The sequence below is a fragment of the Corvus hawaiiensis genome, chromosome 4, assembly GCF_020740725.1.
Source record: "Corvus hawaiiensis isolate bCorHaw1 chromosome 4, bCorHaw1.pri.cur, whole genome shotgun sequence".
Lineage (NCBI taxonomy): Eukaryota > Metazoa > Chordata > Aves > Passeriformes > Corvidae > Corvus > Corvus hawaiiensis.
Window position 1 is genome coordinate 57,618,071 of NC_063216.1, and position 13,577 is coordinate 57,631,647.

Below are 13,577 nucleotides of genomic sequence, written 5' to 3' on the forward strand. Positions count from 1 at the left end.
ATTGACAGCGCAGTCAGGATTTTAGATAAATATTACTAAGTTTAACGAGCACATTTTACTGTTTTCTAAAAGCAAACTGATATACGATTACAGGATGACTAGAAGGTTGTGAGACTGAGTGATAACAGGACTGAGGGAGGAGAATGGGTTTGGGTCAACCTGCTACAGACTTCAGACACTAAACCAAGTTTAGTCTAAAACATGCATCTCCCTTCTATCACTATACATGTACGATTATATGATAATGAAGAAATTATTGTGTAATAATCATATGATGTTCCAGAAATTTGGTGGCTACTACAAAGATCCTCAGATTGCACTCAGCCTCTGTAATACCATCAAAAAAAATCAAACATATGCTTCCTTCATGCAGCTATCTACACGACAGAATACTTTCAAAGAGATAATATGAAGATTTAAAGGTATGTTTAACACATGTTATCTACATTGATTTCTCTGAAATGATACTTTCCTCAAAGAGAGGTGATGAAAATTTAAACCTGAATAATTTTAAGAATTTTTTATACGCAATTTAATATTACACTATGTGCCAAAAACATCCAGGAGCCCATCTATTGCCTTTCAACTCACAACATACTGTCTGCATAGAAATTTTTTGGTAACTAATACATATAGTGTATGATAAAGCTGGCCTAAATCTATAAAAATTCTGAGAATAGATTGATGCTTTTCTATTCAACACTACACTGACTGGCTTATGAAAAATATAATGCAAACCAAACACCGTCTCCATGGTAATATGTGGGTCAATTGTAAGGAATATGAAGCTAATTGCTGTATTTTCATGGATTATAATAAAAATAATGACCTGCAAGTCAGGATTTCCCCTGTTATTACTAATAATCTGAGTTAAAGACCTTCTGGCTAACAATGAACTGCTAGACACATTTGCCTAGTGAATAAGTTCTGCTTAATTAAACTTCATTGAGGGAGCTGCTACATATTTTACCAGCTAAAATCAAAACCAAAGCCACAAAAGAAAACAAAAGCCAACTTACAAAGTGGGGCTATATCTGTGTTGGCATTGCCTCCTTTAAGATTCATCTTCTGAGCTTGACTTGCAGGAACAGGCTTGTAAGATTGACCTGTGGCTCTGTACATAGCTTGAACCCAGAGTATTCTATCCTGCTCATCATCACTGGCAAATATCACGGTATCGCCTTCTTTAACAGCATTGAAAAACATTCGACCACCCTGAAGACCTGAAGTAGCAAATAAGAAAGTAATCTTGATAAATGCAGGTTACTTCTAAATCACCATTTATGTTTATTACATTACTGGTCTTAGTCTGAGTAAGTGTGTGTGGAGGGGTGTGCTAAAACATTTTATAGGTATTTGTGACCTAGAAATAAGATAAATCTAGAGCTATAAGGATCAAATGGTAATACATGGAAGTAACATAAGTAAAATAAATATAGATGTCACAGGAGAAAATATTTACGTGACTCCACTTTCAATTCAGCTCCAACTTATTTCTTACTAATTTTCTCTGTGTCATATGCTATTTTGCATTTTTTTAACATATTCTCCTTCCTGGTTATTATTTTATTAGCTGGCACTTCCTGTCAACTGTATCTCTTATTGAACAGAGACAGCTCCATACACTTTATCAATGCTGCTCTTCCTTCCTTAGTCCTTTTTCTCGTTCCAGTGTTTTTTGCTCAGAGCATGTAATGAGAACAGCACACAACACTCAATGTGGCTGTGCTGGGGATTTCTTTACGACAGAATTGTTTTGGTTTTCCAAATGCCTTCTAAGCACTGTTTGCCTTCTCAGTTGTTCTAAACATTGACCCAACATTTTCAAAGATTAATCTTCAATGTCTCAGAAGTCTTTCAATTTTGTAACCCTCCACTGCACAGGTAGAATTGTTTTCCTCTGCACGAGATTTCCCTCTGCCATTTTAATATTAACTTGTGGAGATTTCTCTGATATCTCCAAACTTACTTTTGATGACTATGAGTAATTTTTCTTTCACAAGCATTGTCATCATTCACCTTATTTTCTAAATTACTTATGAATATATATCACAGTATACTGACACTTGCCACCACCATCAAAAAGAGGAAAGGAGAAGACCGACTAGAATTCACAATTTTTTCCTTGTATTATATGTGGTCTTACAATGTTTCAGGAAACTTTAGTGTAAAGTTTATTTTTCATTAGTCATACAACAAGCTGCTTTCTAAAAGCATGATTTTTCACACCAGAATGTCCTAGTGCAATAATTACCAAAGAACCTCGGGATTTTTTGCTGCTAGATCAAAATGAGCAAATTGAATCAGCTAATTTACACAAACATATTGTGCTTCAGTATCCTACTTCAAAATCATGAAAAGTACCTGTGTGAGGAGCTGTGTAATCCACCGTGTATCCTTCCAGTTGCATCAGTTCCTGAGGCTCAGACTTCTTTTCTCTGTAACTGCACATTGCAAATGTGTATTGGCTAACCTGAATAAGAAAGGACTTCTTAATTATTGAATTCATTTCAGAACTGTATAAAAAATGTACCATAGTTTAAATTAGCTTTCATTTGCACTGAATAAATAAATTCCCCCTTTTTTTTTTGTTTCTTTTCCGGAAGTATTTACAGCGTAAAACTTCTCATTCCTTCCCCTTTCTGCCAAAATGAAGGAAAAAAGCCTCCAAACAAAATAACCCATAAATGCACCTCTCTGCAGTTTCCTGAAATACATTTTGGGATGTTGCTTTACGAAAAAATGAAGGGAAGCCATTTAGATTCTGGTAGGGAAAATACACAGTACTGTGGTACTGACCAAATTGCTCAGTATACTGTAAGAGAAAAAAAGAACTATATTCCAAGAAACTGAGACAACAAGGACTTTTATGTATAAAAGTACTGTTTGCAGAAGGAGTGGCACAATTATCATGAAACTGGAAAAAAGAACATATAATCTGGCCAATTCTAGCTAATGATGGAAAGCATCAGAACCTTCAGTATGATTTTGTATTCCAATTTCTGTACCTTTTGCGTCTGTGTTCTCACCCACCCCTGGGTTGTTTGGCTCACTAGATAAAGTACTGTGTAGGCCAAGCTGCTTGCAGGTGGCATGAAAAATATTAGTTACTTGTCATCAAGTACAATTATCAAAAAAATAATACAGCAGTGAGAATCTGTCACCAGGAGGTTTTTGACTCTGTAGACAGAACAGAAAATTTTAAGGAGAGGTGAGGAAAAACTGGCTGGAAAGACAAAGAATGACAAAGAAAGAAATGCAGTATCTGGGAGGGAAAAGCAATCACTGAAGCAAAACCGAGGTGTTCCCAGCCTTAGATGAAGAGCTGGGAAGATTATAAAAGATGACCAGAAGAAAGAGCATATGAGTTTGTGAACACCTGAAACTTAAGGGAACTGAATGTATAGGCACCTCTGAAACTCTCATCTCCAAGGACTGTAGCATACCTGACCAACAGACTTGTTTTGAACTATAATATAGTTTCTTAGATCTGTAAAATTATGCAAGGATTTACAGATAGGTAAGGAACTCATCTATGATGGATCATCTTTATTTTAACTGCTGACTGCTCAGCTAACTTAGCTGTTTTGGCTACAACTTCAGGAATGATCCTTTTCGAAGTAAAATTTGGACAGCTGTCAGCTTCATTCATGTATTTGCTGGTGCTGTGCCTTTACTCTTTGTAAAAGATTGATGTTTTTTGAAAATAAGGATGGAATGTGTGATTATTAGCTGGGTAATGGTCTAAAAAGATTTCATTATTTTATATATTGGGGCATTTTTGAAACAGGACTATGCTATCTATGTGTATGCAGCTCATGGTGACTGAACATTCCCTGGCACAGCCTGTACAAGCAAAAGGAGCAGGTGTAATAGCTCTCTGCAAAATGGCCATCGGGGCTCAAATGCCAAACTGATGTCTCCAGAACCACAGCAGGAGTCTACAGGGGAGACAAACTAAACACAGCTCTTCTAGTTTAATTATTTCATTAGTTAAGCAAAGGCAGTTTTACAGGAGATAAGAATTTGAGAGACACTGTTAGATCACTGAAACTGTGTGTCAGCTTTCCACATCAGATTTGGTACAAACGTTTAAAGGGGCAAACCAAGACCAGCTCAAATATACATAAACACAAAAGACAATCTAGTTCACACAGAAATTCAGATTTACAGGCCAGAAAGGGACTATTACAAGCAGCCAGCCCATCCTCCAGCATGACAGGCACAGCAGAATTTCACCTCCCTGTTTGTGCACTGAGCCCACAGTTTTGCTTCATTCACAGTATATATTTTAGAAAATTACCATATTTTGGTTTAAACATTTTAAGTTATTCCTGGGCTGACAAGCAGGGCCTTGCACACAGGGTCCAGCTGGGAGCAGGACAACCAGCCCCATCGCCAGCCCTGGGCACAGGCCAAGGATGGCCTGGGATATGGGGAACTGGAGACCAGCCCTGCTGTGGCATCTCTGGGGCTGGGGATGATGGCCCCAGGAGGCTGAAACGGGGGTCTGGGCTGTGGGCAGGGACAGTCAGGGCTGGTGGTCGCCTTTGGGATGGGAGCCTGACATGGGGCTCATCCCTACGCTGTGCCCTCTGCTCTAGGTGGGGCAGCAGCACCACCTCCGTCACTGCTTATAGTCCCAAAACCACATTTGTCCTCATGGACAAGCATGGAGGGAGCTGTTGGTTAGTCACACAACTCTAAATCCTTTGCAATTAGAATTATATTTCATGAGTACTTCCTCCTTTTCTTTTCCTTGTAAACTGAACCTACAGTTTTAATTTTTGATCTTTGCACTGTAGTGAAAACATTTTTCAGTTTATTCCATTTGGTTGAATGAAATAACCTGGTAGGACCCACATTCAGCTCTCACATTTTCATGTCAACAATTCCACATAACCACACTGTATAGGCAGTCTGAGCCATCAGAAGGGAAGCTAGCAGACACTAATAATGGAAATGCACAGGACGCCCATATTTTTCAGAATTCTTCAGCCACTGAATGTTTCTGAAGATAAACTTGTGGAAGATCTGGGTGATGTATCTTTATTAATTTTTAACATTACCTCTGTAACAAGACACATTATAATGCTGCTGATTTTACTTTATCAAACATACTGCAAACGCGTTCCCTTATTTTAAAGGAACAGTAAGTCGCAATCAGTGACTTCTTCTTTTTGTTGAAAATGAGACATTTTAAAGTTTTGTCACCAAAGAGATAGATAGAAAAACTCCAGGAGACTTTGTTGGGGAATAAAAGTCTCAACAAAATAATGAAATACAGAACTTGCCTCATTTATTTATGCTTGCAGTTTCTTAAACCCTTTTCCTTATGGTCATCAGTGGCTGCTATCATTTGCTACAGAGAGAATCACCAGCACAGTCTGAAATAACACTTTTTAATATAGATCTGTGACAGGTTTAAGTGTATTATTAGTGGTTAATGGAGCTGTAATTAGCTTTGCCTAAGAATTCAGCAAATTAGCATAAATACTTCATAGAATAATGGGTACTCAAAAGTCAGGAATATGTACAACACATTCTCAGATAAAAACAGAATCAAGCCATCCTCTTGAATAGTTATCTTGGCAGAATAAAAGGCAATCCTCTTCCTACAACTGCATTTACTTGAATTCTATTATTTTCCAGATGTCCAAACACCTGACTACCAGCTGTTCTATTTTGCAACAAGGTGCAAAACCAACAATCTATGCAGATATGACAGACAGGTACAGAAATGTGAATGGGACTTATGAGGAGTGTCACTAAGGGATGTCCCCATGGGCACACAGACACTGTTTAATGTGCTGGGAGGAAGTGTTACTGCACACCTGGCAGCTGATCCTGTGGTGTCTGCTACAGGCTACCACCGGGCAGCCCACTCCAGCAGCAAGAATTAGCCTGTGTGATTGGTGTGTTTAGAAAACAATTATCCATGAATCAAATGAATGCCTTTTCAAACATTAGACCAGGTGAAATTGAAATGACAGAAGTGGATCTGCATTCCGATTACTGGAGGAAGATATCAGACAGTAAATGAAGTAAAACATATCAGGTCTACCTGAGGCTTTTTACTTAATATTTTACATCCCTGTCATTTTCTGGTTTTAAATTAATGACCTTTTAGAAAAGTGACTGGATAGTAAAGGATAAAAAACAAATATAATGAAGAGATTAAAATTTCCAGCTACTGTAACCTTTCTATAACATTGATCTGTTCTTTCAGAAATCACTAACAACTTGTAATATGTGCAGCAATAATAAAGGTGCACATTACTCACATCACACTCCAAAAAAATCAACATTATTTATCCAATGTCGCAACTGAGTTTTCAAAGTATGCGTAAATCTTACTGATAGCCTCTGTCTTAGCACTGAATTTCATGTCCTTGGTATTTTACCACTGTAAGCTAAAAGTTAATCTATAGAGGAAGACTTGTCAATGTGTCAATAATACATCAATACAACAGACTGGTTCATTACTGAATGCTTATTTCACATGTATTGAGTTCAGCTTATTGCCAGTGAATGTATCACAGCAGGACTACATAAATGAGCCACAGCTGTCTGGACAGTAAATATTGATTTAACATTGTATTTTTTATATAGCTTTATTGAATTGATAGCTGTTTTAAAATGAAATAGATGACTAAATCCCATCACAGTACAAAATTCCTGTAATATTCTCCTCCAGTATCTCAATTTCAGCATAGAGAGTAGAAAATAGTTAAAATTAGCTTGACTGGAATAAACCGGTCTCCCAGATGTTGGCTCCATATTGCATGCATATAAAGACCATGCGTCTCCTCGATGTACAATTTAAAAATCAGATGACACCTGTGGCTTAGAGGAAAAGAACAAATTCATTCTTTTTGTGAAAGGAGTGACAAGTAGGGTGAGTGTTAAAGAAAAGGATGAAGGACGAGGGAGCACGTAGTCTTACTGGTTTTCTTTGCAACTTGAAATTATTTTCTGTTCACATCCATGCCTTGACAGCTATCCTATATAGAGGTCTTCCCAACAAATATTAATAGTCACAAAACGTCCTCATCTCATCACAAAGGACTTTGGTAAACTCAGAACCTGAATGAATTCTGTAGACTTTCCAGAATCTCCTTCAAATACTCTTGGCTTTTAACATTAATAAAGAACTTGTTCAGTAATTTTCTTTTTTACAACCTTATGATTTTAATCACTTAGGAGTAGGAGGAGACCAGGTGAGTGTGACTGACAGTGTGATAAAGAAATCAGGCTTTCTGTAAAGTAGTTTTAGAAGCTTTTGTTCTTAAAAAAGCCTCGTTAATAGGCTTCAACCTTTGTATGATACTTATGGAGACTCAGAGTTTAAGAGTTTTCTGTCAATAAAACAAAGGAGACAAAACAGCATTTTCTCAACTGAGTGTGAGGAACATTAAATGTAATCTGTAGACAAACACAAACAGAAACCAATAATTTTTTTTCCAAAGACTCCCAAAAATAATTAATTTCTCTGTTTTGACGACTCAAAATCTACTATTCTATTAATCTCAAATCAATATCACCATTCACTAGCATGCGAAAATACTAACAGTTCCAGGTTTGGACAAAAAGTTATAAAATATGAGCCTAGCACATCTTTGTTTGCTACATCATATTTTCTATAATAATTTTTTAATTTTACCCAATTTCATGTTGAAATGAAGGAAAAAAAAAGGCATTATTAAAAAAAATCAGAAAAAGTTCTTAATAGTAACTATTGTTGCTTTAATTTCAAAGGCAGGAAATATTTGTTGAGATAGAATAAATTATACAGTAGGCACAATCCATTTTGTGAAATATGACTTTATTTTAAATTAGTGCTGGTAAAAAGCGAGGTCACAAAAATTTCATCCAGAAATTTTTATGTTTCAGTTGAAACATTGCTCTGCGTAGGGATCCACTTATATATATCTCTAAAACTTGGTAACATTTCTGTTTACTAGGTATATAAATTTTTAAAAAATAAGCGGGATGTCTCTGTGCTGCAAGAAGCTTGGAGCAATACTGCACACGTTGCTTGCAGTTACTGATTTACAAATGGCTCCAGAAATCATACATAGTTTATAGTCCAAGAACTATTTTATTTAAATTTCACAGCTGGCTACTAACCTGAACAAGCACAAAGTAGCGTTTTTTCCACCGCTTCCAAACCTTCTGTCCTAGAGCATACAAATACCTGCAAAAGAAATAATAAAGGGAGTGGTTTTCCATCATTAAGAAGCATGACGTGAGGAGGACCAAACACAAATATGTGCATTAATTTACTCTAATGAGCTGCTTCTTCAGTGTTGTCATATGCAAAAAGTGTTTTTATTCTATTCACTCATATCATAAAAAGGCAGAAACATTCCTTTTCACTCAAAATAAGAAAAAAATCCAGAAACAAAAGGCTTTTTATTTCACCAATTTTATCTGAAAAATAGAAAAAGTAGCTTAAAGTAGAACACTTTTGACTACACAGAAATACTGAATGTTAGAAAAGCTGAAGTCCCCAACAGTTTTTATTCCATTTAGTTTCCACAGATTTTCTAGTGTTTATTTAGTCTGTGAGAAGTCAGTCCCAGTGATAGTGTGATAAAATGCCCACATAACACAATGTCAGCAGACACACAAGATTAAATTTTTTTCAGAGTAAACTAGAATCTAATTTCCAAACAGAAGCACTTCACTATAAAGACTCTAGGATTACAAAAACTCCTTGCCACCTTAGCAATTTCCAGGCTTTGAATCAGAGGATATAATCAGGAGTATCAACCACTGAGATGAGAAATCACAGATGCTGATACTGTTTGGTGGTAGAGAGGGCATACTCATTACCCAAGAATTTGCAGTGAGTTTTCTGGCATTATAGTGACATTTTTTCTGTCACTGTGGTCATGTTGCACTGTTGTTAACAAAGACAGCAAGAAAAGGATGAGCAGTGAGATTGTAAGCAAGAGCCTATGAGTGGTAAGGATATGCTGCTTAAAACCTGACAGGAGAGCAAAATATTATGCATGAGATGTCCCTTCTGGCTGGCCAGCTTCTGTCAAGGACATCTGGTACAGCTAGGCTGGCCAAAGGCAGAGCAATGATTGTTCAGACCAATGAATGCTGGCTTCACAGGGCACTCTCCAGAGGATGCTGGTACATACGTTACGAAGTAGCTATAATAACTAGGATGGGAGATGATTGGTCAGATGACTGATAGATGAACATGGGCCTCTTTGGTAAGAGAACATGCTCTGCTGCCCTCTCCTCACTTCTGTGGCTTTGCTGCCCAGTAGTTTGCAACTCAGTCTAAAAACAGAGCAATGAACCAACATCTTATGTGAAATGAGTAAGCAAGATACAGGCAAAACCTTTCTCATACTTGGTGTTTTCATACTTCATACCTGGGTGTACTTTCAAGCACATTTTCTCCATATTAGGCATCACAAAGGGCAAATTTATGTCTAAAATAAACGTTGAGCATCCTGCTTATTAATTGTTTGTCAGATTATGTAGTGGCTCCCTTATTATTATGATGCCAGTGTTTGTCCTTCTTCAAATCCTGCTACACCTGTATTGAAGCTCTACCTTACTTGGTTACTCTGCTTTTTATTTGTATGAAAGGGAAGAAAATTGGCTCTGTGTACACCATTACCAGCTGATGTGGACTTCTTTGAATAGTCCAGATCTTGCCACAGTCTTTTTAACATCTTAATTCTGTGACTATTATAAATTAAATGAAAAGAAAGGAGTAAGGGTTATGACAGAAAGGGTACAAAAAAAAGGGCCTACTAGTGTTTATTCAGAAATTTATAATATTTTGCAAATAAGGAAGAATTTACCTCACAGACTGATGGTCACACATTCCCCCACAAAATACGAATTGTTTTCCTTTTCAGACATGTTTCAGAGCATTCACTTTCCCCAAAGCACACAACATTGATATTGCCATGCTAATCTCTTTACTATTGTCATAGGGTGGAGGGGAAACAAATTATGAATTTCACATAGCCTCGAAGCTTAATGACCTGAGGGAGAAAAGTAAAAAACTCCACAGGTGGCCTTTGGTCTCTCTCAGTCCTAAGACTGCCTTGTTCTTCATGGTGATTCTGCCACTGCATTCCCCTGCATCCCTTGGAGTATCATGAAGGTTTTTGTGATATGTGTCAGAAGGCAACTGCCCCACAGACTGTTGAAAATACAGTTGAAAATACACAGTACTCCAAAGCTACAGTACAAAGATGTCCTGACCACGTTCCCACCCTCGTCTTAAATGTGTATAAAGAAGCCATAGATTAACAAAGGCTTCTGGCTTATCGTAAAATGAGTAACCCAACCTTAGAAACTCTCTGCTAGCTCTTTTTCATTATTAACCAAGCCTGCTGTAGAAATGTGTTTGTAAAATAAGAGGTCTTAAAAGAACATTTGTTATCAGAGAAAAGGTGATCTTTTTATATTACTTGGCTGCCTTTTAAATTACTTTTCATGTAAGATGTACCACCTATAGTTCTGCAGTACAGGCAGAAATAATACAAGATATAGTAAATTCAAAAGTATAAAATAAGAAAGCATACAAAAAGAAATTAAATAGCAATGTGCATTTTTATTCCTCCTAAAAATCACTTCCAACTACGCTGCTAAAAAAGAGCTTCCTTGGGAAATGAAGGAGTGAAACATTAACTACCTAACTTTAAAATTCACAGGTCTTACATAGGACTAGGTAACAAAGAAAATAATATTCATAACACAAAGCTGGGATTTAATATAGAAACGCAAAAACTTATGCTGTCTGGTTTTACAAATCACTATAAACACACGGTTATAATCTCATGTTATTAATCCCTCTCTAATTAAACCGTCTCTAATGGTACCAATTTTTTTCTAATGTACAAAGTTTCAGCCATTTACAAGGGGTATATCCTGTGCTCATCTTAAGTGTGCCTTCTCCTCAAAGATAAGAGATTAATTTTTACTCAAGACTCTAACATTTATAGTGGAAGAACCCAAACTTCCTAGGCTTCTAGAGTCTTCTTTGAGCTCCTCTTTCTCATTCATTTTCTGTTTGGGGGGGGGAAAAAAAAAAAAAGAAGCAAAGGACCTCAGAACCTTCTTATATTTAGACAGTAATATCTAGGATCTGTAGACACTGTAGTTGAGGTCTAGAACAGAAAAAATCTACAAGAGCCAGTTTTCACAATTAAATGACACTTGGGTTTCACAACTGGAGCAGAAAATTAATAGGTTAACAGATTCAGAAGTGAGCTAAGTCCTAGAGCTAAGTGGAAGAATGTTTTATTTTTAAGGTGGGCAATTGCATCATTTTTCATGAATCTCAGGTAAATGCCAGTACTGCAAACCGGAACAGAACCTCACAGTCATGAACTCAAGAGAGCTGCAGCCTGCTATTTCTTTACCCATGAGTGTATCCGCATTCACCCAGAAGCCACAGTCACTCTCTCCATCCAAAATAATGTACACAAAATGCACAGCATCAGTTGTTCAGACTATTTTAAACATCCTCAGCAGCCACAAGAAACACAGAACAGCAATTCATTCAACCACTGTGCCTTTCCTTAGGTAAAAGATTTTGTGCAATACAAACAAGAAACTGATATTCAGAAGTAGCCAGTTCCATATTTCTAAACACTAACCACACCATTTGCTTCAATTTTTCTTGCTCTAATTTGGGTTCCAAAGTTGGGATAATCTAAAATAATTCTTGAATTATTAAAGTTCAGCCATATACAGGGAAGGAAGACACTGAAATACTTCCCCTGTATCTGAACACTATAATAGTAACTGCTTAGATTTATTTGACTTTTCTTTAAGATCATGTTTTGAGAATGTTTAATAAATATTCTGACAAGACTGGTGTTTTCATGGATATTGACACATGTATAGATGACAGACTTTTATTCTGTAAAAATATATAATTTAATAAACGAGATATGTACACGTAACATCTATGTCTGTACAAATGTACATTAGAAAGCATATTTATAGTTAATATGCATTTATAATATTTATAATAATATTTATAGTTAATATAGTTAAACTGCCTTCTTCAGTTTTCTTATATTACTCACATAATTTCCAGTAACTTAAGACTAATACACCTGCTTTTATTCAGCACACAGAAAGTGATCAAATACATTGAGTCATTGAATGTGACCCCAATGTGAAGATTTTCTAACATGTTTTGTACTAATATGAAAATGCAACTAAATGTACAAACCCAGCAATCAATTTTCTGAGACTTTTTCTTTTAAAAACAGTCTGCAATCTTCTTTTCTTCAAAATTATTTAATACTGCTGTCTTGCTCTTCACTCGCTCCCAAATGAAAAGATAAAAATTGGATTTGTATGAAGTCACAGAATTACACGATTATACCTTACAATGCTTACAATATGATACAAAATATTCCCATTTAATACTTATAGTTAATTTTCCTGGAAAACAAATAAAATTACAAGAAATTACATTTCCACTACAAAACACAGAAACACCTGGATAAAAATGTTTTATATATCATCTCATCTCAGTCAGAAATAGAACAAATAAAATGAACAACCATTATCTTTAAAAAGTCTGGGCATAACCATGTTGTAATTACATAAAGTAATTATATAAAGTTTGAATATCTCTTGAAGTGCATTTCATTGTGCTACTAAAATGCAAAATCATATTGCTAAATATTATAGTTCAGCCTCAGTTATGTGATGACATATGCAGGAAGGAAGACGGCAGCTTATTTGCTCTAAGTCCTCACCTCACTGTGAGAGTGCAGGGTTCTACTTTTTGATGAAAAAAATCAGCACTAATGAATAGCTGAAAAACATAATTGTGTGCAGAATACCGGAGCTATTCACTGAGGGAGAAATGAGAATGGACTTACTCCTTCTACAGAGATCATTTTTAGACCAGCCTTTTTATTCTAAGGAATGAAGCAATCTATCTACATCTTGAATGATAAATTCTCTACTTGTAAAAGGCTTCATTTATCACAAACAATGAAAAAAATACAGAAAGAAAAATCAATACGTGTAGCAGTTTAGTCCAGCAAAGGCCTTTCTTAAAGAGAAACCTCAGTCAAGGTTGAAAGAGCAATTAATGCAGTCTCAAAAATCTGGGCCACTCTGATAGAGTTCGGTTAACATGTGGCAGAAGTAATCATCCACTTGTGAAAATGATTTTCAGTTCATTCTCAAACACCTTTCAGACACTCATGATCCCATTTAACTGACAACAATACAGGCTATCCGTGGGCATCATTGCATTCGCTGAGAGAGCCAATGGGGACCAAATGCCCACAGGCACTTTCAGTCATCCCCGCGCCTTGCATAAAAGGAATCTTCCTTGCACTGCATTCCTCCTTTTATTTAACCCTGCAAGATTAAGAAATTTTTTTGTTTTCAGTAGAGGACGAGAGAGAAAACTGATTCAAGACAACAATATGACCTGGGTCATAAGAAATCTAGCTGTAAACATTCTCAGATTCATTTTAGTACTTTCTGTGCTCTTGAGAAAGAGAACTAAATAAGCCTTCAACAGATGGAATGAAAAAAATCAGCCTAAACTACTGTAA

General features: G+C 36.2%; 1 protein-coding gene across 22 annotated transcripts in view; it reads right to left on the minus strand.

The window, feature by feature from the left end:
* CADPS2 (calcium dependent secretion activator 2) overlaps positions 1–13,577 on the minus strand; it is a 294,051-nt gene that overhangs the window by 103,277 nt on the left and 177,197 nt on the right. For all 22 annotated transcript variants that reach the window (XM_048300706.1, XM_048300707.1, XM_048300689.1 and 19 more), the window contains exons 9-11: positions 8,131–8,197; positions 2,365–2,473; positions 1,020–1,223 (exon numbers count right to left, since the gene is read on the minus strand). In XM_048300706.1, the coding sequence (XP_048156663.1) occupies positions 1,020–1,223; positions 2,365–2,473; positions 8,131–8,197 (380 nt within the window). The remainder of the gene's footprint in view (positions 1–1,019; positions 1,224–2,364; positions 2,474–8,130; positions 8,198–13,577) is intronic.